The sequence below is a fragment of the Lytechinus pictus genome, chromosome 9 (genome assembly GCF_037042905.1).
Source record: "Lytechinus pictus isolate F3 Inbred chromosome 9, Lp3.0, whole genome shotgun sequence".
Taxonomy (NCBI): Eukaryota; Metazoa; Echinodermata; class Echinoidea; order Temnopleuroida; family Toxopneustidae; genus Lytechinus; species Lytechinus pictus.
The window spans coordinates 9831725-9859686 of NC_087253.1; the positions used below are offsets into that span (position 1 = coordinate 9831725).

The window sequence follows — 27962 nt, forward strand, 5'->3', positions numbered from 1 at the left end:
ATCATCACCACCAATATCCAAGCCGGCGTAGTCGGGTTTAAAGGGGAATCCAACCCCCCAAAAAACTTGTTCTTAGAAGGAAAAGATAAATCAGACAAGTTGATAGGTGAAAGTTTAAACAATATTGGACAAACAACAAGAAAGTTATGAATTTATAAAAGTTGTAAATATTAGTAATCACTATACCCATGGAGACTTCAAATTGGCCGCATATGGGATGTCACAGTGATGTAAGGCAAGGACTACTCTTCCATGTACTCCAATACATATTATGGCTAAAATTTCATTTTTCCCAAAAAGTTTTATTTCAAATCATAATTTTCTTTCATGAGGACATAAAACAATGTACTACTGGGTTATATTTAGATTACTGCCCCAGGGGAATGGGTACTTAGGATAAAACCACAAATCCCTGATAATAAAGTACATGGCCTATGAGAAAGTTGTCCTTGCCCCTTGTCATAATTTACTTACCCAGTTGCCAATTTGAAATCTACATAGTATTAGTGATCTCAATTTTAAAGCAGCTATATCTTTCTTATTGTTTGTCCGATTTCTTTCAAACCTTCACCATTCTGTTTAATTTATTTTTCTCCTTCCCAGCACAACATTTTATGGCCAAGGCTGGATTCCCCTTTAAGCATTGGGAGGTGCACGTCCTGCATGGGAAGGTGGAACTAAATTGGTATTAGGGGATGCACATCTTGGGGAGGAAGTTTCGAAAGTCAGCTGTTGAAATCAGAAGAAGGGGAAAATTTTCGTTCTACTAGTGTTGGATCTCCTCTGCTCATGCGGGAGGATGCACATGCACCAAGCCCACGCCCTTGTCATCTCAATCTTCGACATTATCATCGCAATCCCACCATCCTCATCACGATCATTATCACCTCCATTAACATCATCTTCACCACCAGCATCTCCATCTTCAACATCATTATCATCATCATTATCATCACCACGACCATTATCACCTCCATTAACATCACCACCACCAGCATCTCCATCATCAACATCAATATCATCATCATTATCATCTTCATCATTATCATCACAATCACCACCGTCATCATCATCAGGATCATTATCACCTCCATTAACATCGTCATCACCACCAGCATCTCCATCTTTAACATCATTATCATCTTCATCATCATCATCATCACAATCACCACCATAATCATCACGATCATTATCACCTCTATTGACATCGTCATCACCACCAGCATCTCCATCTTCAACATGATCATGATTTATAATCACTATCATTACATTCATCATCATCATCATAATCAAGTCGGCTAACTCTTATGTTTTTGCTGAAATCCCTCTTTTCTGGCTGTGTAATCCGAATTCCCAATACCAAAGACCAACCCTTTCATGGATAACCATCAAATGGCAATTATTGATGTTAATTGTGAGTTTTCCATTGAAGTGCAAGGGAGAAATGTATAACTGAAATCTAAAAGAATTGCCCCTTTCACATACTGAATTAGTGAATAATAATTGCCTTTTATATAGCGCTTTATCTATCTACGACTGCTCAAAGCGGTTCACTATTGTTAATTCTAATATGATAATTGATCATGTAAAATTATATTTCCGGAGAATCCCTTCACTTTCATAATCGCTTTTTACACTTAGTTTAGTTTTCATACTTGAAAGGAAAATTCATCCTGACAAAAGTTTATCGTCAAAATAGCAACAACAAAAAAACATTTTAAAATCTTTGCGGAAAATTAGTCAAGAATAAAAAAAAAAAATAGAATTTTGATTATTTAATGTGTGACATCAAATGCGAGCAGCTTTTCTACATATAGCATGGTAAAAAGAATCAACGAAATTTAATTTTCACAGAAAATTGTAAATGTTTTTATTGTACTATAACAAAATACATATCATGAAACGTTATGCAATTCACATTACATAAGATTTGGAGTAGCTGCTCGTCCATGGCATCATACACTAAGAACTTAACATTTTTATATCTGTCTTCGTCCCTGCATTTGCAGGCACATACACACATGCCTTAACTGGTTAATGTCCATTAGGTAATGGGGATTCTCAGCCATGTACATAGGTGACAGAAATTAATTATTTAATAAAATGTTCCAATATCAATGAAAAGTTCAAAACAGTTGAAAAATCGTTAAAGATACGTGTTTTTGAAAGTGTTTAGCGTTTCTATGTTACAGTATAATAATGCCGTCCTCTACTCTAATTGATATACACTAAAAGGAAATAAACAGTGAATGTGGTATTTTTTTAATTTCTTTATTACGCTATCAACGTTCAATCAGATCCAAGATAATACCATACATTGTGAAGAAAGAAGTCAAACACGATCATTGGAACATAATAAAGAAACAAAGAATATTTAGCTACGTATGCTTTTCAGCTTTAAGACGATATTTTAGATAGTGTTAAAACTCATTGACTTATTGATACAATGTGCCCAGAAAATATAGTATATATACATGTATGTGTGGATGCGTGTGTATGTGTGTGTGCGTGTATATATATATATATATATATATATATATATATATATATATATATGTATGTATATTCATATACATGATAAGTATTATCATAACTTATATAACACCATGTAAGAAATTGCATGGCATCAGTCAGTCAATGTGTTTCTGTTTTCATTTAAAAGCCAGTGATCATAATTACATAATCTTCGCAAGGGTATAAACGCATTTTTTTAATCTCTTTTCTTCCAATATCCAATGGTTACTTTCCTCTCAATGACCAAGCGACATCATGAGGCTGTTGCATAAAACTTTTTACCTGAGAAAACTCTGGTAAAAACTGAAAACTAAGGTTAGTCTGGTGTCTGCCATTTTTTAACACAGGGCCAAAACTCCGGTAAACCAACCTGAGATTTCTCAGGTAAACAGTTTTATTTTTAATTAATATGTAAGAACAATATCATCTTATTTAGGCACTATATCTTATATAAGTAATCGATATCAAATGAAGGTAATAACATGTTATAGACACTACACCTTCTACAAGAAAGCAATATGAGGGAAGGATATCATTATACACGAGTTTAACCAGACCCGTTAAGGTAATACACACTACACCTCAGAAGCAATCAATATTATGTTAACAGGTTAATATAATAATATCTACAGACAAGCATTTCTGTGAACGCAATAACATGTCATATACACTGTCATTTCAAACAATATGTGAATGAGCACTAAAGGAAACAATATGTAATGAGCACTATGTATAACAAATCGATATATGTAACAACGATGGCATCTTATTTAGGCACTATATCTTGTAAGTAATCGATATCAAATGAAGGTAATAACATGTTATAGACACTACATCTTCTACAAGAAAGCAATATGAGGGAAGGATATCATTATACACGAGTTTAACCAGACCAGTTAAGGTAATGCACACTACATGTACTAATAACATGTCATATACACAGCCATTTCAAAGGAAACCACTATGTGAAGGTAATACCACCTTAATGGCCATTGCATGTTTGGAGAAATTACTTTATTGTACATCCTATTTATATTATACCAATGTATTTAACGTGTGAAATCAATAAACCTCATACATACAAAAAATCTATGTTTGCGAGGCGGTTATCATCTTGTGGACAATACATCTGTAACGGAACCAATATGTGAATGTACGAACATTATATAGTCATTACATATTTCTAAATATCAACATTATGTGAAGGGAATAGCACCTTTCCCTGTAAAAAAAACCCCGATGTTTAAATGTACACAATAAATTGGGTTTTTTACTTTACATAATGATTTACATAATGTTTGTGAAATTTACTTTCAAGTAGAAATTACATAAAAGTTATGGAGTTCCTATTTAACATCACTTTTTACATAATTTCTGTAAAACATTTAAGTTAGGTAATATTTACACAACAAATTGGGTTTTGTAGTTTACATAATTATTTACATAATATTTGTGAAATGTACTGTTAGGTAAAAATTACACAGACGTTATGGAGTTCCTATTTTACATCACTTTTTACATTATTTCTGTAAACATTTCTCTCTGTGCACGCATTAAAATGAATGTTTCTTTAAAGAAGTAATGTATATTATCTTCACGTATACAAAATTGTTTTCTTTTTACATGAAATGTAAGATGATATTAACTTGAATTGGTTATATTTGACTCACTTAATTTCTTATGAGATGTAATAGTCAAATGGTGGTATCACTTTCGAATGTATTGGATTACTCAACGAGGAAGTGTCTGTAAGAAATATTATTGCCTTCGCATGTAACGGATTCCCTGTATTGTCTATGCAGTCATTATATTCGTAAAGAAATTTAAATATGTGAATGCAATCTCATTTTGTAGACCTTGCACAATTTAAGAAGGAAATATACATATACCTGAAGATAATAACATACTTTTCAACAAAAGAAATCTTGGAATAAATCAATAGGTAGACTTATTGCAATATCTTCGTATGCATGTATAATCATTTGATCTTTGGACAAGCCAATATAAGTAATATCACCTTATGAACAAGCTAGGAAGAATCGATATAATAATTATGTAACCTATTATCTAAAGGTATAAACATGACAAATGACATCTTAAAGTCATTCCAATGACAAAGAAACCAATTATGTAAAGGTAATTGCATGCATGTATAGATTTTTTTATTTTATTAAAAATCTATACGTGTAAAGATAATGATCTTATTGTCATTAACCTTTGATATACATATATATATATATATATATATATAACATCGATTTAATCACCTAACATGGTAGGCATATGCGTACTGATTATTAAACAAAGCCAAATTGAAAAAAACAGTAATCTTAACATTAATATGAACAATAATAATAAATATCTCTAACGCACATTGTCAGATAAATCATCACTCAGTGGTCTAAGAAAGGTTCTATATACAAGAAACACTTCAGAAGAAGTTAATATAATGAAGGTATAATAAACCTTAGAAGTAACCAACATATGTGACAAGGTAAACATTACCTTATATCTTCAAGGAAAACAATGTGTGTGAAAGTATATAAAAAGATCGCTTTGAGTACCTAGCATAGCAGGCACGTGTGCAGCCCTATAAGCCTATTATCATCATTATACGAATAGCAAATGTAGATTTCACCTCATCTTGTTGACACTGCATATTATACGAAACACGTATAGATAAAGGTAAACCCTATGTAAATTTCACATCTTCCTAACATATTGTACGAAACCTATATTATGTAAGTGCAATTACAATTATGTAGGTATTTACAATAATAATTAGTATCTATAATAAGCACTCTTTGGTGAATCATCACCGAACGGTCGACATGGGGCTGTATATACAAGAAACAAGAAGAAATCATAATGCATGTGAATATAATCTTATCTCTTTAAAGAAATCGCTATATGTGAAGGTAAAAATTCCCCTATATCTTCAAGGAAACAATGTGTAAGAAGGCATATGAGATCGCTTTAAGCATTTAACATGGTCTGCGGCATGTGTAAATCCCTATATAATAATCATTAAACGAATGGATGATATGTAAATTTCACATCATCTTATAAACACTGTTATAAAAAACCTACATGGATAATTTTAAAAGGTAATAACATCTTATAGACATTACAATAATAATAATAACAAAGCGCAGTAGAGCATTATACAGTGGCTGCGCCACAAAAATTCTTTATATTATTATTACTTTCATATTTATGTATCTCTAATATGCACTTTCTAATGATTCACCACTCAATGCTATACACGGGGCTCTATATACATGAAGGATTCATGAAAAAAGTAATATAATATAAGTGAAGGTATAGTTACCTAATATATGCGAAGATAAAAACACAATGTTAAGGTAAGAATACCTTAAACATTTGAAGGAACCAATATATGCAATGGTAAAAATGCCGCGTGTCTTTGAAGATACCAATATGTAAAGGTAATAATACCTTATACATATTTAAGGAATAAGTATATATGTAGGAAATATAACATCGCTTTGAGCACCTAACAAGGTTGTACAACAATCTTAAATTTTGAATTAACCAAAACCATTGTCAAGTGAATAGGGAAATCGGGAGATCTGTTCTGCAGTTTAAATTTGCATAACCAACGTGAATGATTCGCCTTTATCATAACATTGGTATCTGGTACCAAGCCTTAGAAATAATTTAAAACCCAGTATATTTCCCCTAAAGGATCAACACACCAACTGCTGCCATCTTCATCTAATACGGATTTATACGATTCATTACAGGTTGCGTAATTCAGTATATGATAGAAAATCCTGAATGCATCCAAACTGGTCATTAATCAGTTAATTTTTGTTACAAGAAAGAAAGATAAAGATAATTGATTGTTGACCAAAAGAATGAACATCAAAATCACCTCAGGCAGCCCATACGATTGTAAGTAAAACGCCCATAACGGTAATTTCACGATGGTATGATGTGTGATTTATGATATGTCTCACACATTTTGAATTTCATTCCATTTTTTATTTCTCTTTACAAGTGATCTTTATCCTAAACATGTTTGTTTTCCTTGTGCAGCTTATAAAAAACAAACTCTGCTTCAAAGGTCCTTAATTTCTACGTCCTTAGGGATTCGCACTTCACGTTTGCATTATACCATAAATTGGATGTCAGGTTTGACATGACCTTTATGAAAATTATTTGTGTGATTCTTTCCTTTTCTGGATTTTTTTACTTGATGAACTTTGGATTCCTGTTGGTAGCAAGAAAGTTAACTTGGATATTTGTGGCTACCATAGTATTTGTTAATACTTTTTAAGTAACGCATCGCAAGTTCAACATCCACTAGCGAAATTAGCTCCTAAGCCTTCTCGAAAAATCATTTTAGTTTTAGCACGTGTCAATATTTTATCTGTGTTACGATTAGGAGTTTAAATAGAACCTCCCGATGGAAACTTACATCACTGATACGAGACAAAACGACATGCGTCGACTTGGAATCAGGTATTCTGAAAACTCACCGTCACAGAAATTACATCATAGGCCAGTTCGTAGTTCCTTTCTGCGCATGATCAAAAGATTCTACGCATGATCAGAGGAAGGTCATTTGTACTAAAGTGACATGGTGGTTTAAAATCTAATGAGATAAGCACCAACATTGATGTTTTGATTATTCATATATTCTTTTGAATTGTGGTTCCATTTACATCCACAAAAAACAACAATGCGTCCACGAACGACTGGTATTTAACAGTTTGCCAAGTACATTGTGCAACATGCTATGATATGCATTCAAACTAGGAATGCAACAAATACCTTCATAAAGTGTTACTTGGTGTGCTATTCTAGTCACCTGGTCTATTCAATTTCTTCATCCTGCTATGTAAGGCAAGCTTACGTTATATCTTGCTTTGAAATCTGACTATCATAATGAATAATAATAATATAATATTTGATTTGTATATAGCGCACGTATCCACCTTGCTGGTTGCTCAAGGCGCTCCTACATTACCCCGGCTAAGCTAATCTACCGATTCTGGTGCTCACAGCTTTTTGAGGAATTTCTTCCTGCCGGTACCCGTTTACCTCACCTGGGTCGAGTGCAGCTTAATGTGGATAAATTTCTTGCTGAAGGAAAACACGCCATGGCTAGGATTCGAACCCACGACCCTTTGTTTGAAAGGCGAGAGTCAGAACCACTAGACCACGACGAGCCCACGCGCCCTTGATGAAAGAAATGAAAGGTCATTTGACCAAAATTGTCCATGAAGCAACTACGAACTGGTCTATTTCCATATCTTGACAGACTCTCATATACGGTCATGAAAGATCGGAATTCTGTTCTAAAGTGATCACTCCTCTCTTCTGATTAAATCATTATCAATCAGCACTTTTCCGCACATAACGGATAGCTAGGATTCCTTATACTCATCCTACAAATGCAGAGGGCTCGCAATTTACTGGCTCAAAACTAAAGTATTCTTCAAATTTGCCCAAGAAGAGTAAATGCGCCACATTTGTTGAAAGAACAATGATGATTCCTAATGGTGGATTTTACGTAGGTCAGCCAAGGCCTCCTCCTTTGATAGTTTCGTCCAATCTTTCGGTATGTCAGGTAATATTGCGTTATGCATATCCTTTAGTTGGTGTTGGTATGTCGCCATAAACCACATCCAATATCTAGACACGTCATTTGTGGGATTAGGAGCTATGTCCCAGTCAGGTATGTACGTCTTGTATTCTTTATTTTTGTGCCACTCACGTTGGTCGCCAGTAGTTGAACAGTTTCCAGAATCTCTGCATTTGAAGTTAACGGTACTGCAATTGAACGATACGTTCCGCTGTATGTCGTAGTTGCACGTTTCAGTAAACAGCTGCCCTTTACAGAAATTCACTCCATCGATATTACCGTCCTCCTTCCATCGTATTCCTCCAATTCCCTGTGGTCTGTGCTGCACACACATGTGACTTCTCCCAGACAAATCATAATGGTCAGGTGTGGTGTCTGCACAGGGCTCCTTACAGAATGGGCACTGCTCAGGACAGCCCCATATCTTGTCTATGATTTGCTCTGATGGGTGGGGCCCATCCCATTCAACAGAGTGTGCTGTTTTTAGGGCAAAGAACTCTTCCAAATTTTTCTGAACTTCATCAAGCTGGTCCAGAATGATCCTTTGCAGATTGCTGAAATCAATCACTGATCGATCTTTCACAAACGTAAGGGAACTGACTGGTACCGCTATTTTCTCCGAGACTCTGTCACAGAACTGTTCAATCCACAGTGTCATCCTCATGCCTCTATGCCCATCGACCTCATTGGTTGCATGATTAACACTTCTGGCAATACACAGCATGATCTTTGCAATATGGCACTTGCTTATTTCTGCATACCTAGACATGCTACTTGACTCTTTTCTCGAAAACATCTTATCATCTGTGTATTGGGTAATCCACTGTAAAGCAAACCCTCTGGCATTCTTAATGTACGATTTGTAGTTCTTGAAGTTTGCTTTCACGGCCATATCATCCATCATTTTGACCATTAGGTAGTACTTCGTCATCTGGAAGTCTCTGAGAACTTCTTCCGTGCATTTTCTAGGAATCGCCTTTGTTACTGTATCCTGAACGATTGTCTTCAAATGTGTAGTTAGGAGGTCACCAGCAAATACTTCTTCTGTACTCTGTTTCACCTTGTTCTTGAAAAGGCTCCAGGCGGCGTTCCTGTAGTTTTGTAGCTTGGCCTTCACGCCATGCTTTTTGTGATACTCTGATTGCATCTCGGTAAACACATGGACACAATGTCGGCTTACATGAACTGCTAGTTTTACAGCATACTGAGGAAGAATCGTGAAATTACAGTCTGCAGATGAATGTGCATTCTGGTTGTGAACGTCAATTTTCGCCACTACTTTTTGAATGACCTCTGTGGCATAGGACTTACTGAATTTCACGTCGTGTTTAGATAAGCCCTTTAGATCAGTGCTTATTTCTTTCAAGATGGTTTTTGTCAGTACCGCTGTCTTATTTCTGGCCTCCAGTTCACCTATATCGGCACGAACCACGCTCTTGAGGGTTTTTGCAACATTTTCAAGGAAGCTTCTTTTAACACTAATGTGTTTATTTTTCACAAAATCTACTGTGATACTGCTTTCTAAGGATGTGTGCTGAATTGCAAACTTCAAAGGATTTTTCTCCAGCTCCTTTCTAAGAAGGCTTCCATGGGCATGAAATCTTTGATGAAGAATCTCATCCATCACTTCATCCATTCTCATATCTTTGTCTGCAGTCTTTGTTGCAAGTTCGTTAACCATTCGCGTCCACATAAATTCAAACTTCCGTTCCAGTTCAGAATCACTCGCTTCTTTGCCTTTTAGTTCGTGTGCCAGTTCTACTGCTTTGTCCATTATGTATTTCTCGTGGTTCGACCACTTTTTAGCCTGCAAGATTTCTACTCGGCGTGCTTCTTTGATTGAAAGCAGATCTGTCCGGCCCTCGTATTGTTGTTGTTCAACAGCAAAGTTCAATTGGTTCAACTTGGTCCCCTGCCACTGGATGACTATTTCCTGTTGTTCGCTGTTCTCGAAATATTCCATTAGGCAAGTTTTGATTCCCTCAGCCTTTTCTGTCAAAACTTTCGAAAGTTTACCGATGAGGGACTGATACGATTTTTCTAAGTCATCGGGAGTTTCACACCTCTTCAATTCGATCTCTGCGGTGTGTAGCCAGGTTTTCATTTTGTCTTGTAACTCCCATTCCAATGCATAGTATTTTGATTGCAAGCCGTTGTAGGCTTTTACTTCAAGGCTATTGCGAAAGCTAAACACAAAATCATCCGCGAGGATTCCATTCCATAGATCGGAAAGACGAATGGACAGATCAGAGGCTGTCAGAAATGTTTTCTGCTCCAGCGTGATTTTTTCTAACAGTTGCAATCTGACTGACCTCACTTTTTCACTGTAGCCAGGATTTGCAGGAGCCATGGGTGGATTGCCATGCCACAGATCAGAAAAATACCAGACGTGTTTTTGCACATCAAAGTTTATAATCTGGGAAAAACTGTGGATATCCGCTATGCTCTCACTTAGGGCGGCTTCCTTTGCCATATGATCCAAGCTCTCCTGTAGCTTCTGGCATCCATGCATCATCAGTTCTTCTGCATTAGCTGCTGGGACATTCTGATGAACAAATATGCATGTTCTATTATCTCGGATGTTTTTCCTGACAAGATTCATCCTCAAGAAGGCGTGCACTGCGATTTGCAGAATGTCTTTCATTTCGGCTGTGTTTTCTCCCTTGATGTTAATCATAGTCACGTCTCCCAGACCAATAACGAGGGTGGCAAGTTCATTGTCATGCTCGTACTTAAGTTGTCCTAGTTCTGGTGCCCGAAGTCCCTCCGTATCTACAACAGCAACATAATCAAATGGCAGATTAGTGTCTCCATCGACTGGGATGAGTTGCATATATGCTCCCCTAGTGCATCTGCCTGCACTAACAGCAAACTGCAACCCAAACATAGTGTTGAGAAGTGTAGATTTCCCAGAACTCTGGATGCCCAGGACGGAGAGAACAAAGAGCTTCTTTTTACCAATAATGTTCCCAAGTTTACTTAGCACGGCACTCACCCATCCAATAGGTACACTTGATGCGTCTCCATCTACTAACTCCAAGGGGATGCCATTCAAAAGCAGTTCAGCAGCTCTTTCTGGCAGGTATTCCACAGCCGCCCTAGTGGCTTTTCCTGTTTCGCCGCTCTCTTTCACAGCCTCATAAATTTGCCCCAGTTCTCTGAACAGATTCTCAAGTCCAAGTGATGCATCGGATAACTGATTTTCTTTCTCATCAACCAATAGTTTCACGTGATGCAATTTTCCCTTGTCATGTTTCTTCTTGGTCTCTTGAAACTCAGTCCAGACCATGTGATACTGTTTGCGCAGACCTGGCAAGGTAGCTCTCGAGTTTGCATCGAGTAAGAGGTTCATCCACTTCAAGAAATACATGACAACATCTCGGTTGTTCTGCAGAGCTGACATAAAGTCTTTGATGAAAGGAGTAAGTCTGTTGCATATCTCCACCTGTTTATCACGAAGCCGGTTCATTTTCTGTTTCACTATATTTGCTTCATATGTTGTTAAATGTGAGCCCTTCCCATCTGCTCTGTGTTGCTTCTTTAGCAGCTTGCAGTATTCAATCCATTCAATACCTTGCATCGGAAGGAGGAGCGCTTTACAATCGACGATTTGTTTGTCATCCATGTATCTGACAACTTTTTCAGCAGAGACCTTTCCTTCTTGGCAGGCTTTATCATCATACTCATCGATGATAATCCCCATATCCCTCGTACGTTCAGCACAGTCTTCTATCAATGTACCAGAACACCCAGCAAGAACCTCTGACAGCTTTGTTCTAGCTTCAGTCTTGAGCTCACTCGCATTTTTCTGAACACCTTCCTTCGTTTTAGATGATATGATAGGAACCCCTTTCAGAATATTCTTGCCAACTGCTTCATAAAATGCTCGTAGGTCCCGTGCGCTCTGTTGGCCATCTCCTCTGACCACAAAAAGGATGGTTTTTCTAGCAGTTTGCAAAATTTGTTGGCAAGTCTTGGTGTTAGGGGCTCTTGCCAAGTCTTGAGCAGTGACTATAACGAACAAAACAGACGATATTTCCTGCAAAATCTTCATCTGTTTGTTCAATAATGATGCATCGCCTCTAAGATTTAGAAGCATTGTTGTGCATGGGAGGTGATCATTTTCTCTGCCTCCTGTTATGAACCATGAACATTCCACAAGTCCATCTGCAATCCTTCTTTCTACAACACCATTGTTGCAATCATGGTGGAAGAAGGTGTCGTGACTTTCGTCCCGAAGAATATCGTTAATCAGCTTGGACTTAGATAGCGGTGGCCTGCCCAATCTGATAAACGAAACCAACGGGAAAGGCCTATCTGTCACTGGCGTCTCTGAAGCTTCATTCAGATTGCTATGCCACTGAACATTAATCGTTCTGAGTGCCCATAGTGACATACCAACGTTGTCTTCGGATCCTATGGGGTACAGAAATGGAATAGCGAGTTTGCAAACAAAAAGCTTCTGAGCTAGTGTCTGTTTCAGAAAGTTATCGCAACATGTAAATATGGCCACCATGGCATCTAGTGTGTTGATTTTTGCTGGCTTGTCTTCATTGTCACTATCATTATGCATTTCAAGAAGAGCCTCAAAGTCAAAGTTACCTCCGTCATCAGACCTCTCTTCTCTTAATGATTTATTTACCACTGAGAGATGATGGTCTCTTGCATGAAAATCAATCATAAGAAGTTTGTGTATAATCGTCCAGGGAATATCTACCAGCTTGATTGGCCCAGTGGTCCTTTTAATTACCATGGCATCTAAACGAGAAATCAGAGATGGAAAGTACTGGTCTAAACCTAGGGCCTTCACGGTATCTGAAAATGCACATTGTGCTGTCATACCAGCATTGGTCGTTATAACTGGTCGTTGTTCTTGTTCATTTCTTTCTTTGGAGCTAGCCATGTTTTCAATATCAACGATATTCACTTCTTTTTCTACGGAAGCGGACATATTGCCGCTTGCTAGTTCACCAGTGACATTGGCCATGTTAACCCAATTAAAGGGTGAACGGGTGGCATACCTGTTCAAGACCTCGTTTAATTGAGGTGATACAACTTGCCTAAGTTCTTTTATTGTCTCGGAAAATTCATTCTCTGATGATTCTCTTCCTTCGTCAAAGTGGCCAGAGGACAGTGAGTTATGGATAAGAAATGCCTCTAACTGGATTATCCCTTTCCCTTTATGGACTTGAAACTCATTCCAAGACACTTCAATTGATTGGACGAAATCCTGTAGCTTCTCCATCGTAAGAAGCGTCTCAAACTTCCTTGAAGGCCAATGGTAGCAAAGAGGAAACAGGGCAACTTTCAAAAATACCATTTCATGTTCTTCCCCAGATGACTGTAAGTCCTTTAGAAGCTGACCAACACAAAGTGCCATATCAACTGTTGCTCCTGCATTGATACCATCTATTACCTCCACACTTTTCTCTGTATTATTAGCGTGTTCTATTTGCAACGCTGGTATGAATTTTTCCTTCAGATTCCTCATCAGATCAGGTATGTTCTTAACACGAACTTCAGCTAGTAAAGACGTGATGTCCTCGGTTTTTGTGATCACAGCCCATTTCATGATCGTCTGTTTGGCTGGAAACTCTCTAAATCCAACAGGATTGACCAGTTTCCTTATCAAAAACCTTATCATGGATACATTCTTGGGGTCAAGCTTATCTCTCAGTTCCACGACCTTTGCCAAAAGGCTACTTATGTTCACTTCTGTGCATAACTTGTTCGCCCAGTACTTGTTTGTGCTTGTATGTGCCTCCACCTCTCTGACCGTTTTCAGCATCTCTTGGAGATATTCAATACACTTTTCTGGTAGTATTGGACAAGAATTCCACTTGGCAATCTTCTCAATTAACAGGTCAATTTCTTCACGTCCTTTCATGAAAGTTCGTTCTTGGTCATTGGATCCAAGGTAGCCACTTATCCTTTCCCAGGCTGTCATCAAGAACGTTTCAAGTTGATATGGTTCCTCGAACTCATCTTTGTGGTTAGAAATCAGCTTCCAGATCCCAACAAAATCTGTGAACAATGACCTTCCTCTATCTATGAGAGCCCAGGTGCTATTGCATGTCACTAGCCCTATCTTCCAAAGTTGCAAGGCATTTACCTCCTGTGGCCCACCATTCCTGGTAGTGTGCAAGAAAGTTTTAGCCTGCTCTGATTTTTCATATTCATTTGTGAAGCTGGCATGCGTGTTTATTTGATCGGCACTCACTGAGCCACCCACACTGAATCCAAGGCCAGAATAGCTGGCTGAAACATAAGCACTGAGTGCATCCCGAACCATATATTTAATTTGATCAGATTTAGATTCGGTTTCGCTAGTGTATGTTGCTACAAATTTGTTAACCCCGCCAAAATGAAGAACCCCAACATTGATATGTGACCCATATGCTGCAAGAAAGTCCTCACATTTTTTGTTCACAAGTTTTAAGTTTTCGCTTCCCCCCAAAAGTGTGTCAATGGACTTGAGTTCCTGCAGAGCTTGTTGGGAGAGTTTCAAGCTGAATTTATTCAGCTCACATGCAGCAGTTGGAACAACCGAGTACACTACCCTTGATTCAAAATGGACCTTTCTGTGACATGTTGATTCTAATTCATGTTCCTCCTCGTAATTCTGTGAAAAATCAGCCTCAGCATTAAACCCAAAACGCCCACCTTTTATAGTAACAGCAGCACTGTACCCCATTGTATCAAGAGAACGATGAAAATGGTCAGACTGCGATTTAGATGAGAAATTCTCAACCTTGTCAACTTGCGTCATTAAAGGATTCATCAGTTTAACATCAGTTGGTGCGCTCAGCACGATGCGTTTTACGCAATTATCACTGAAGGCTTCACCTACTGAAATACCTCTCAATGCTAGCCCTCCTGAAGCATTTTCCAGAATTTCTGTTGCGGTATTTACTGGTCTGCCTTCGAGTAACTTGTCAAGACACTGTAGTTCAGAGTTTAACTTGCTAATCATACGATCAAGGCTTTCATCGTCATACTTTGCAATTACTTGTTCTTCTGCAACTGTCATCAACTGTCTCAACTGTTCCAGTTTATTGTTCATTGATTCATCAGTACGTTGTTTGCCCTTCTTTCTCAGTTCGTCAAGATCTTTTCGAAGACTTTTGAATTCTTCTAGTTTTTCCTTGTATTGTTTCTCAAGGTCTGCCATGATTGTCAACCAATGCCCATCAAGACCAGTTCAAAACATATTTTCGCCCACCTCTAATTCCGCGCCTGGTGCTGCAGATGCTAAGCCTCTACCTGAAAGTAGAAATATGGGCCCCGTCATTCATAGAGTTTAGTTGGATCCGATCAACCTCAACTACTGCATATGGAAATTCATCAAAGTCACATTTTTTCCTACAAGAAATTCTTACAATGTCCTTGGAACGAAAAAGAAACACACTGAATTTTCAAGAACATGATGAACATGATGGGTATATGATAAACAGCATATCCAGAAAATGTTTTAAACAAACGTGTACGCTGTATTTAGAAGCAGTGGCGACACCAAGGTTTTTAAACTAGAAGGAGGGGACAAATAGGGGCAAAATGTCATTTTTTGGAGGGGGACATAGGTGGACATGAAATATTTTGCCCGCTTCATGAAATTGAGCGCAAAAGGCGAGTTTTTTTATATTTAATATAGGCCCTACGACTCTAAAAAGGACCTGATAATAACTGCTTGCAGTGACTCGTAAAGATGATATTCCACCGATAGATATTGAAAGCGCGAAGCGCAAGCTGAAAATTGTTAATACCCTGAGATGGTAACTGGAAATTCTAAGCACGCATAAACAAGATAGATATCTAACTAAACAATTGATGCGAGTGCGAAGCGCGAGCTCACAATTTTTTTATATTCAGCTTTTGTTATTATATATGAACAGGATCTCGCTAAAACAAATGGTGGAAACTCGAATCACGATAAAATAATGTGTGCTAATTTATTTGGATATTGGATTTTAATGCCCCATATTTTATCCTATTGAACTGATTATTTATCTCATTTAAGTACGATTTTGAGTGCGAAGCGCGCGCGAAACTATAAATTTTGTGCCTGGATAAGATTTTTTAAATTTGAATAGTGAAAAATGCTGTTTTTGAAAACTTTACAACTTGAAGACGATGTTATGGCAGCATTACATACTGTTTCCCTACACACCTTTTTTTTTCTGAGGGGGGCAACGGTTCTGTGCCCCCACCCCCATTGGTGCCGCCACTGTTTAGATGCTAATGTTGCAGGCTTTCAATAATTGTGGTTAATCAGATTATGGGAAATGGAACTGCGCGGAATTTGCAAATAAATTTATTTGTATTAAGTATAAATTACATGTACAACCTTTCATATTCATATAATTTGTTTTATACTTATACTACTGTGCGTATAAGAAAAACGGGACAGATTTGAAAAGTCTATAAATTTTTTGTTTCAAATTATGATGTCTACATTTTGGTGTTAATAGGTGCTCTAAAATCTTACCTTTCAAATGCCATTAAAAAAATTTAGTTTAGTTCATGCTTGAGCGAACACGGAATGTTTTTGTCCGGGGTTAAAAAGAAGGCTTGTGCCAAAATGGCATAAAATTATAAATATGATGATCGGACTTCTTGCTAATCAGCAGACTTCCTCCTAACCTTTTCATTATCTTTGCCATAATTTTCAAATTATGCGGTCAAAATTCATTTTCAAATCTATTTATTTGCTTGAATTGTTCTGTTGTTGTTTCTTTTAAATATATTATCTTTTAGCTTTGAATACTCCTTCTTCAAGCAAAAACTTTTTTTTTTTTCAACCGAAGTATGGGAGAGCGTGTATTTTTTTTCCTTTCATTGTGTGCTACAAAGGTTATGGTGCATTTTGAACAGTGCCATACAGATGGGCGGGTCCTCGGGGATGATACCCATCCCCCCCACCCCTCCCCCAATAACAAAAATCATGACCAAGAAAACAAGTGGAAAGGAAATAAAAGGAAAGATAGAAAGTAAAATATGATATTATTTTCTGAATATTATGTCAAAATCTACCACAAAATTTGATATTGTAATAAAAAAAGTGGGAATATTTTCGTGCTCGCTTCGCTCGCTCACAACTTTTTAATGTATTTTACCCGATCTGCCATATCTAGCTCCTTCAAAATTGACTCAATACACCGGCCATTGAAAGACATGAATCCCTTCCTGTTTGTCCTGGCAAGCATATAATTAAACTTGGTCAAGGAATCAATAACCCCTTAAAAAATGGATTCATGTCTTCTAAAGGTACCATAACATAATTTGTTTCACATATTAAAAGGATTTGAATAACTACAAGTTTTCCCAATTAATAATGCAAAATCGTCTTGCTTAGGTTGACAAAAATTCTTATTTTCTTACTTATGAAGGAAAATTCAAAGGTAAAAGAAGTTTAAATGAAAAAAAAATAATTTCAAGTAAATAAACCAGTTACTTAAGGAGTTCGGCTAGATCCATCATTAAATTGGAAAGAACATGTGACAAAAACAAGTAAAAAAAAATAGGATCGAGGATAGCATTACTTGGTCGTTCAAGAAAATACTTACCTCTGGAAGGATTAAAACTCCTTGCTAATGCATTGATTTTACCTTTGTTTGAATACTGTAGTAATGCCTGGTCAAGTTGTGCTCAGAACACAAAAGATATCATGATTAAACAACACAAACAATGGCCAGGGTAATTTTGGGAGCCAATTTAAGAACTCCTACCCAAATTAATTTAAACAAACTGAAATGGGTTCCCATCGAAGATAGATGGAAATATTTTAAATGTAAAATGATATTTTCTGTTTTTCTTAATCAAAATCCAGCCTATTTGTTAAATATCTTTTAAAAATCTGAAACTGTACATAGTATTCGTACTCGTAGTGTACAAAGCACAGGTTTGATTTTGCCCAGAGTTCGAACAGAAATGGGCAAACAAAGTTTTTCTTTTGCTGGTGCATTCATTTGGAACAATCTACCTAATTTTTTAAGAAATGCTCAATCTGAATCCTCATTTAGTGTTTTATTTTGGCGTTATAATAGTCTTAATTTATAAACTGGCCCTTTGTGTTGTTCTTTTCTTTACAGTATGTTCGTTTCAACTTACATTGTACACTTTTTATACCCATGTTTGTTATATGTTTGTATTTTTGTTGTAGGGCCTCCAAGGACAACAGTATATCAATTACTGATGGAGCCACCCTACTAAAAAAAGACTTATAAATAAATAAATAAATTTGTACAAAAATATTGACCGCATAATTCAAAAATTATGGCACAGATAATGGAAACGTTAAGATGAAGTCTGCCGATTAGCAAGAAGTCTGATCATCATATTACTCATATTCTGCCATTCTGGCTCAAGCCTCTTTTTGAACCCCTGACAAAAACGTCACGTGTTCGCTCAAGCATGAACAAAATTTATATTTTTAAATTGCATTTCAAAGATAAGATTTCAGAGCATCTATTAACATCAATATATATATATCATAATTTGAAACAAATTTTGTATAGACTTTTCAAAACTGTCCCCTTTTTTTCATACGCACTGTATATGACTTGTCATTGTTTAAAATGAAATAATTGTAGAATGGGTATTGAAATCCCTGCAATCTGATTGGTCAATTTATTGTATTGTATCTATATTTAGATATATTCCAGCATTGCATATTCATTCATAAGTAAAAAATGATAATAATAATAATACTTCGTTGTCAACCCAAGAAAGGAGATTTGCATTATTAATGGGAGGGCTTGTAACCTATTTAAATCCTTAATTCTTTTATGTAAAACAAAGGTTACGGTGCCTTTGAAAGACATACGTCATATTATCCTATTGTCATGACTGTAAAGGGGACATTGATTCCTTGAACAAGTTTAATTGTATGCTTGACAAGGTACTGGGAACATTTTTAAAAGGGGGTGGTGATTTAAATTTGACATGCAAAAAAAGTGTTATCACTAAGAAATGAAGTTCTTTTTGATTAAGAGAAATCTGACAAGCAAGTAAAGGGTTTATGCTACAAAATTTAGGTAAATTCTGTTCAAAATTTGCTATTTAATATACGTAACGGTTTTCCAGGGGGTGCTGCCTATGATAAATAATACATTCAGTACCCCCCCCCCCCACCCCCGGGAATATTGGGAGTGCTTCAGCACCCCCGCTTCCGATGGCCATGATGCTTGACATGATAATATTAATTCTTACACAAAAATGTTCATGCCTTTCCAAATAGCACACAGTGAAAGGATTTGAATAAATTACAAGCTCTCCAATAAATAATGCAAAGCTCCTTGCTTGGGTTGACATGTTGCAAAAGTTTTTTTTTTTATTACCTAAGAAGGAATATTCAATGCTAAAAGAAAACATATTTAAATGAAAATACAAAACAATTTTGAGTTAATTAATGCTTTGTAAATGGATTTTGAAAGCATTATTCGAAAATTATGGCAAAGATAATTTAAAAGGTTGAGAGGACGTCTGCTGATTAGCAAGACTGTCTGATCGCCAAGATTTCCCCATTTTCTGCCACTTGGCGCAAGCAACGTTTTGGGTGACACAACATTTGCCCCTGCGACATTTCTCAGAGGGCTTAGGATTAGAGTTCGGATTGTAATAAAGTTTTTGATTCAGAGTAATGTAAAGATTAGCATTACATTTTATTTAGTTTTGGAGGTTGAATTTTATGTTTTGCTTAACGTGCAGATTTCAATCGGAGCAATCGCCACCAGAGCAAATGTCACCAAAACATTTTGATGAGCCTCTGACAAAAATGTTCCGTGGTGGCTCAACATTCTAAAAACAAATCAGTCAAAATGACTTCTTAATATGGTCAGTTGGGTGCAACTGTTTTTCTGGTCATATTTGACTATTTTCTAGTCGTATTTTACTAGAACAGAGTTATTTCCGACCAGAATATATTCTTTCAAATATAAGTTCAAAAAAATTCTCCAAGATAACCATTGAATTTAACTCTTCATCACTCAAACTCTTGTATTTTTTTTTTATCAGACATGATTATCATGTCACGTACGCTTTTCCATCTCTTTCGTTTTCCTGTTGATCAACGAGGTCCGTCTGTGAGTGCTGGGGCTGGATTCTGGAGACCTTTAATCTCTCCTTTTTCTTATTTCCTTTTCTATTTTAATTTCCCCTATTTCCTTTTATTTTAACTGGTTCATGCTCAAGTTGTTATTTTGATTTTTATATGCTATGCAACTACAAGAATATTTATTAGGAGGCTGCACTCTATAAGCTCCGCTTTTTAGCAGCCTCCTCCATTTCCAACCTGATATGTAATAATCTTGAATATAATTTTTGTACAGGAATACTTGAAATATGTTTTGTTATTTATATGTTAAAATGTACAAAATAAACTGTAATTGTTGAAAATGGAAATAAACGAAATGAAATGAAATGTCAGAAATGTGGTTGTCATATCAGTTAATTGCACCCAGCTGACTACTGGTCTAGTCAATTTCACTGACCTGTTTTAAGATTGAAGCATGAACGAAACCTTTTTTAATGGCATTTGAAACATTGGACATTAGAGAATCTACCGCCCTTTCAGACGGTAAAAAATCGTAATTTGAATGATGGTTCCAGCGAAATATAAGGCTAATAACGAATATTTAGCACGTGTGAAACCCTGCTAGAACATGATTAGAATCACGTAAGCTAATCACAGTCACGATTACAATAGCAATCATCATTACAATGATGATTCAAGATTCACGTGTGAAAAAGGCCCCTATTGACATCAAAATATAGACACCATAATTTGAAGGAAAAAAATGATAGACTTTTCAAAACTGTCCCTTTTTTGATGCGCACTGTATACATCTGGAATAGTACATATCATAATACGTAGGGGCAGCAATATCCCCGAAAATGCCCCTTGGCAATAAATATACCTTTTTCCTGCATGGACTACAACTGGACTTTGATCAATCAAACTTGCTTGGAATACTGCATATAGTCTAGGATAGAAGAGGCATAACCTTGTTTTTTTCATATATATATATATATATATATATACAATATTGTTTCATAGTTTCTTGTCAATTCGAGGGTGCTGATTACGAATCTGAATGATGCCACTCGTGTAACCTTGAGCATTTTCCGCAAATTGGCAAAATCCAATATGGCCGCCAAAATATGCAAATTACCTATGAAAATCATAAAATTGCCAGCAATAATAAAACGTATGTAATTGTGTTGCAGGAGTGAAATACTCTCTGATATAATGTTTTTTGAAAAAGTATTTATTTTCTTAATATTCAAAATGGCCGCCATATACCCTATTATGTACAATATGAATAGGGAAAACTAATTTTCACAAAAATGATCCCTAAACTGCAAGTATTTGTGATCTATGGACGAAGTAATGTATGAAAATCATCAATGCTAACAAGATATATCATTTATTATGTCATATATGGGAAAGTTTTATATTAAAAATAGCCGCCACTGGGTCAAATAGTAATATGTACTATAGCAAAGGGGGCCAAAAAACATAAGAGTGAACACTAAAATGCATATCAATAAGATAAACTACGGGAAAAAACTGCAAAAAAACATCTAAAAACATAATTGTTCACAAAATATATTATTTATTATGCCATGTACATGTATGTGATAAATGTTGTATTTTGATATTCAAAATGGCCGCCATAGCCCTAAACGTACAATGAGAAAGAGGACCAAAGAAATCACAAGAGTGCACGAGCACTGACATGCATTTACTTCTGATAAATAAATGGGATACTGTCTAAAAAAACAATTTTTAACTAAATATATCATTCAGGTTTAAAGTTTGTGTTTAATACTGTATTTTTACTTTCAAAATGGCTGCCATAGACATTGATTGTATGATGTACAATGCGAACTTGGAAATGAATGTTGACAGGGAGCCCCATAAATGCACGTAATTGTGATCTATGAGTAAAATATTGTCTGAAAGCATAATTTCTTACAAGATATGTCAGTTCTTCTGCCAGGTAGGTGATAAATACTGTATTTTGAAAGTCAAAATGGCCGCTAAAGGCCCTAACATTATATACAGTGTGAATGGGGACAAACGATTTTAACAGATTTTCGCTTTGCTTGACTAAATGGTGGTGTATTTGTCTGAAATCATGATTACTAACGAAATATATCATATTATATGAAATTTAGGTGATTAATGTTATATTTCAAAATGGCCACCATATGCCCTTTTGTGAAAAATTATCATTCAAATTGTACATAACACAGTAAGGGCATATGGCAGTCATTTTCAATTTAAGAATGCAGCATTTATCACCTTCATTACACCAGATATGATATATCTCGTTCAAAACCATGGTGTTAGACAATATTTCACTCTTACATCACAATTATAAGCAATACTTATAGTCAAGCATAGCCAAATTCGGTCAAAATTATATATACCAAATTACAATGTACATAATACTTTTAGGGCCTATGGCAGCCATTTTGAATTTCAAAGTACAGCATTTATCACCCCCATGAACAACATGTGATGTATTTATTTATAAATCATATTTAAGACAATATTTTTACTCGTACATCACAGTTACATGCATATTTTATGATTCCCACTGAAAATAAGTTTCCCTATATACTACGCATGTAACATAATTTAGTTAGGGCTTTTAGCGGCTATTTTGAATGTCCAAATACAGTATTTATCACTTACATGGCAGAAGAAATGCTATATTTCATAAAAATCATGCTTTCAAATAATATTTCACTCATACAAAAGGATTGTATGGATTTCATAGTCAAGCAAATCCAAATTCTTACAAAATTACATTTCCCCATTTACATTGTAGATAATACTGTTAAGGCCTATGGGGCCATTTTGAATTTACAGCAATACAGCATTTATCTCATGCATGACAAAAGTAATGATATGCTTAGCTAGAAAACATGTTTTCAGACAATATATTTTACTCTTATATCACAATTACATGCATTTTATGTTCTTATTCTTGTGAAAATTAGTTTCTCCATTCGCATTGTACATAATGTATAATGGGCCTATGGTGGCCATTTTGAATTTCAAAATACACCATTTATCACATAAATTGCATCTTAAATATCATATTTAGTTAAAATTGTGTTTTTATAGCCAGTATTCCACTCGTTTATCTTAATAATATGCATTTTAGTACTCACTCTTGTGATTTTCTTTTGTCCCCATTTACATTATACATAATTCTGTCAGGGCGTTTGGTGGCTTTTTGAATACTAAAATGCTTAATTCATCTATTACATACATGACATAACAAATGATACATTTCGTTTAATAGCAATCATATTTTCATCCATTAGTTCAGTTATGTTTTTCCCATTCATATTATACATAATGTTGAATACAGGCTACAGCGGTCTAAGGTGGCCATTTTAAATATCAAGAAAATAATCATTTTTTTCAAAAATCGTTTTTTAATAGAGTATTTCTCTCCTGCAACACAATAACATACATTTTATAGCCAATCTGCTGGCAGTTTTATGATTTTCATGGGTAATTTGCATATTTTGGCGGGCATATTGGATTTTGCCAATTTGCGGAAAATGCTCAAGGTTACACGAGTGGCATCATTCAGATTCGAAATCAGCACCCTCGAATTGACAATAAACCATAAGAAAATATTGTATATATAAAATAACAAGGTTTGGTCAATTTTCTATGGGGCCTATCCAGGACTAATAAGGTGACCGGTGGCCCGTAACACAAAGCTTAGCAGTGATCGTAGAACATTTATCTATTGCATAGACTACAATGTACAATAGATCCTGAAAATAAGCAAGCGTACGATTAATTGCTTACCTTCGTGTTACGGGACCCTGATTGTGTATAGATATAGGCAAATGATTCAATAATACTTTCAAACACCCCGTCCGCATGCAGTGCACATCAAGGCTAAATTCAGTTTATACATTTCTACTCACATGATCCTCTTGACGATTTACCTACAGCTGAAGTGCGGTCATCATTTCAAATGAAGCGATCTTCTTTTGTCTCTACTCCAATTCTGAAAATTGACATTCAAATGAAATGATGACAATAATACGGGATATTAATAATAAACCTCATGTGATAGATGGGACAGAAAAACGTGATATTGATTATTGTGATGTATTTTTAATGAAGGAACATAAAATTAAGAAGAAATGTTAATTATAGTAATGATAATAATAAAACCAATAATAGTAACAATGATGTTATAATATCTACATTTGATAATAAACACTTATTTAGCGCCATCTATCTATAGACATAATAAATCCCGAGGGGAGCTGCCTTCTAACCCTCATATCAGTGCATCCAAAGAATAAATCCTGCCTGGTACCCATTTACCAAACCTGGCAGTGACAGCAGAAATGGCCGGGGGCTGAGGGGCCGGGCTTCAGCCCCCGCACTTTTTTCCAACACCGTGTACAAAAACGAAAAATTACGCGGGCCACGCGTGCACTCGTTAAGGGTATCAAAAACACCGATTTTCAAGAAAAGGGTGGTTTTGAAAAACTGGTCAATGGTCAATCGCGGGGTCAAGCGTATTTTGGGTAGGTTTTTTCCAGAGCTTTTTTTAAGACTAGCCAAACGTGTTAAGGGTATGTTTATTTCCCCAAGCTTTTTCCCCGAGGTCATATAATATTCTCGCGACAACTTGTTTCGGGGCCAAATTGTGTAAATAAAGCCCGCGAAAAACTTGTTTAGGGGGTTAATATATTGCACACAGAGTTAAAAAAACTCGCTTAGGGGTGTTTGGAAATACATTTGCCTGCCCCCGACCCCCGACCACCCCCCCCCCCCCCCCGGCCCTAGTTTCAACACCGTTCCGCGGATCCTGGATCCGCCCCTGTGTCCACCGCACGTTTCAACTTTCTGACAAAACGGCATTTATAAAAAGTGGAGGTCGGCTGCTCGTCTGCATTATAGACGTCGATCACCAAATCAAACATTTAAAAGGTCACAACTTATCATTTTTTATGGATTTTCATCAAACCTTCACCATTATGTGATATCAAACTCAACTTATCGCCAGGGTGAACTTTCCCTTTAAATACCCCCATCTCACTAGGAAGGCGATCGTGGCGACCATGGCGATCTGTGTAAATACCGCAAATCGTAGCAGAATCTTCCTCGAATTCTATTTTTAGCCTGCGAGACGATTGCACTGCAACTTCTATGCGACCGACCTGCGCTGAAGGCGATGGTAATACGCTGAAAGTACGACGATGCCACTTTCTTGCGACGATTCGAGGCAGATGTGATGCGCTGCTTCTGCGATCAAAGCGATCATACAACGAGGCTCATACGCTAATTAGGACCTCGGTACGGTGGTGCTACGAATGAAGCGATTATGTTACGTTCATGATGGGCTCTTGAAACGATTTCAAGCAATCGGCATACTAATCGCGGCACATGACACATTTTTCGACCAACATGGATGTCCAGAATTTGGTTGGACTTATACATCTTGGCATTCTAAAAGAACATCAGTTAAAAGTTGAATGCGAGGACAGGACAAGGAGGAGGCCAAAAAGATACAGGGTCCGATCCTGGCTGTCACCTAAGTCATAATATACAATATTTTTAAAATTTCCTTCAAAAGATGTCGATGAGCCTAATAGTTAATATGAGGGATGCATCCAGAATTTCATAAAAGAGCATAAAAATCTTTGATATTCTGTTTATTTTTTTCCACAAAAGTTTGTCACTCAAAAATATTTGGTAAATTCCTTTCAAATTTGCTGACAAGAAGTAGTCTACTGATGTGAGAGCACTCATAAAAAGGGAGGGGGAGGGGGGCACAATGCCAGAATCTCCCTAAAGATTGCATTTCCCAATCAATACATTAGTGATCGAATCATTAACAAAATTTGATGTTGTCTTCTGTCACTGTGGTTAGAATTCAATTTATTTTCAAAACATAATCAATTTATTTATTTCTGCAGAGGTAGCCCATTTCGTCATCAAGACATGTGAGTGTCTTTTTTCTCTTTCCAGCTGGCTCAGCAGTAAGATTTTCATCCTCCTCCTGTACCCCCTCCTCTTCCTCCTCTACCTCCTCCTCCTCTACCACCACCATAACCCCTTGATCTTCCTCTTCGACCGCCGGCCTAAGAGGGGTAGCTTGGGCAGCTTTCCCTTTTCTGGTCCTTTTTCTAGGAGGTATGTTTGAAAACGCCGTGGTATCGCCTCGTAATCTGTTGCAAATATGATAATCCGCCACCATCGGCACGGCGTTTTATAGCAGCGCGGACGGTTGTTGTGCAATCGCTGCCCAGTCATCAGCGGCGCAGCAAAAGCGCAACGCGAACGCCTGTAGCGGGCTGAGAACGTGTGCCACATGCCACCCAAAGAAGGAAGCGTCGTGGTGGAAGCTGTGTGAAGCGTGTCGAGCGCAAGGCAGTCGCCTTGTAAACGGAAGCAGCGTAGCAGAATTGTCTTGGGAACGGGCCTGAAAACCACGGGCGATCGGTGCCGCTTTTAATGCGCTTATACTACGCTTTATGCGTTGGGGCTCCGTTACAGCTACGAATATGTCGTTTGTAATACGCTCATGACTCGATTGTGATGCGCTTTAGCACCTCCGCGATCTCGCTACGTAAGTTTTGAACATGTTCAAAATTTTGTGGCGACCAGGAAGATGGTGGCGATCCTTGCCGCTTCAGAAAAGATCAAGGTACGACGGAGAAGATTGAAAAGATCAAGGCACGATCAAGCTACGTTATACCACGCTTTGTCGATTTTTGACGATCGCAGTGGAATCGCCATCTAGTGAGATGGGGGTATTACGTGCAGACACGATCGAGCCCTCGGCATGTCAGTTTGCCAAAACAAGTAGTCTGAATTCCAAACCACTAGTAATTATAATAGGAGCTGAATTCAATCAACATTACCCAACCTCAAAATAAAAAACGAGGCGTAATTGTTGTTGCTGTTGTTTTGGATATAAGGTGTGTACAATTTAATCATAAATATTAACGTAATGTCAACCTGAAACTGACACATATGAGTATCTGGCATAGAGATGCGTAATTAGTATACATCTCTATGGTATCTGGCCTACTAGTCTTTCCTCAAGACCCATTTTTACTAATCGCTCCAAAAGCATATGTGCCTGCATCTATATTCATCTGTATGAGCAGGAAAAAGAACTGATCTTGATTGATTGCTTGCATTATTTAATCTTTTTCATTTCAAAATTCAGCAAAAGTTACAATGTATAATGAGGCAAAACAAAAAAGAAATAAACAGAAATGACATACTCCATGTACTTTATAATTATCATGCTTACGTACGTTGTCCTTGGCCATTTCAATTAACGAGTCTATTTTTAAGAAGCTCTCCCTCTTTGTAATTGTAGTTGAGACAAACCATGAATATCAGAGTTGTGAAGAACTTCAGATGTAATTCATATGACCGTAATCAATAAAGTCAGAACATTGTCGACAAGTTCAATAGCGATAACACTCGGTCCTATATAGCTGTAGAATCATTGGAATCCGAGATAATAATATGCAAGGATCACCTCTCTCCTTGATATAGGCGTGTACGTGTGTATGAGAAGAGAACATAGATCTACGGCGCAGTCAATGTGCATGCGCTATGATTGCCGGAACTACATGAAACACGAGCGTGGACCACGTACTGACCTGGCCAGGGGAGGCCCCGAGTTTTTCTGGTGAAGATCAGCAGACATTCTAGGTTGGGAAAACCCAGAGTTATTAAAGGGGTACTCCGGGCTGAAAATATTGTATCTAAATAAAATAGAGTAAAATTCACGTACTACAGAGCAAAATGCTGGAAAATTGT

The 27962-nt window shown here is 36.8% G+C and overlaps 1 protein-coding gene across 1 annotated transcript; it reads right to left on the minus strand.

Annotated features, from left to right (window-relative positions):
- Nucleotides 1-738: 738 nt before the first annotated feature.
- LOC129267785 (interferon-induced very large GTPase 1-like) lies at nt 739-27724 on the minus strand. Its single transcript, XM_054905409.2, has 4 exons — nt 27416-27724; nt 24089-24171; nt 8261-15391; nt 739-1232 (listed from the first exon to the last, which is right to left on the minus strand). Exons 3-4 carry the CDS (start codon nt 15297-15299, stop codon nt 739-741), a joined length of 7533 nt encoding a protein of 2510 aa, XP_054761384.2. The 5' UTR covers nt 15300-15391; nt 24089-24171; nt 27416-27724.
- Nucleotides 27725-27962: the final 238 nt, after the last annotated feature.

Excerpts from the sequence above, each read along its gene's own strand:
- LOC129267785 (XM_054905409.2), bottom strand. The coding sequence starts at position 15,299 with ATGGCAGACCTTGAGAAACAATACAAGGAAAAACTAGAAGAATTCAAA. Across the intron at positions 1,233-8,260 it reads TTCAACTACTGGCGACCAAC|ATGGAGATGCTGGTGGTGAT; the intron begins GTGAGTGGCACA and ends ATCATGTTGAAG.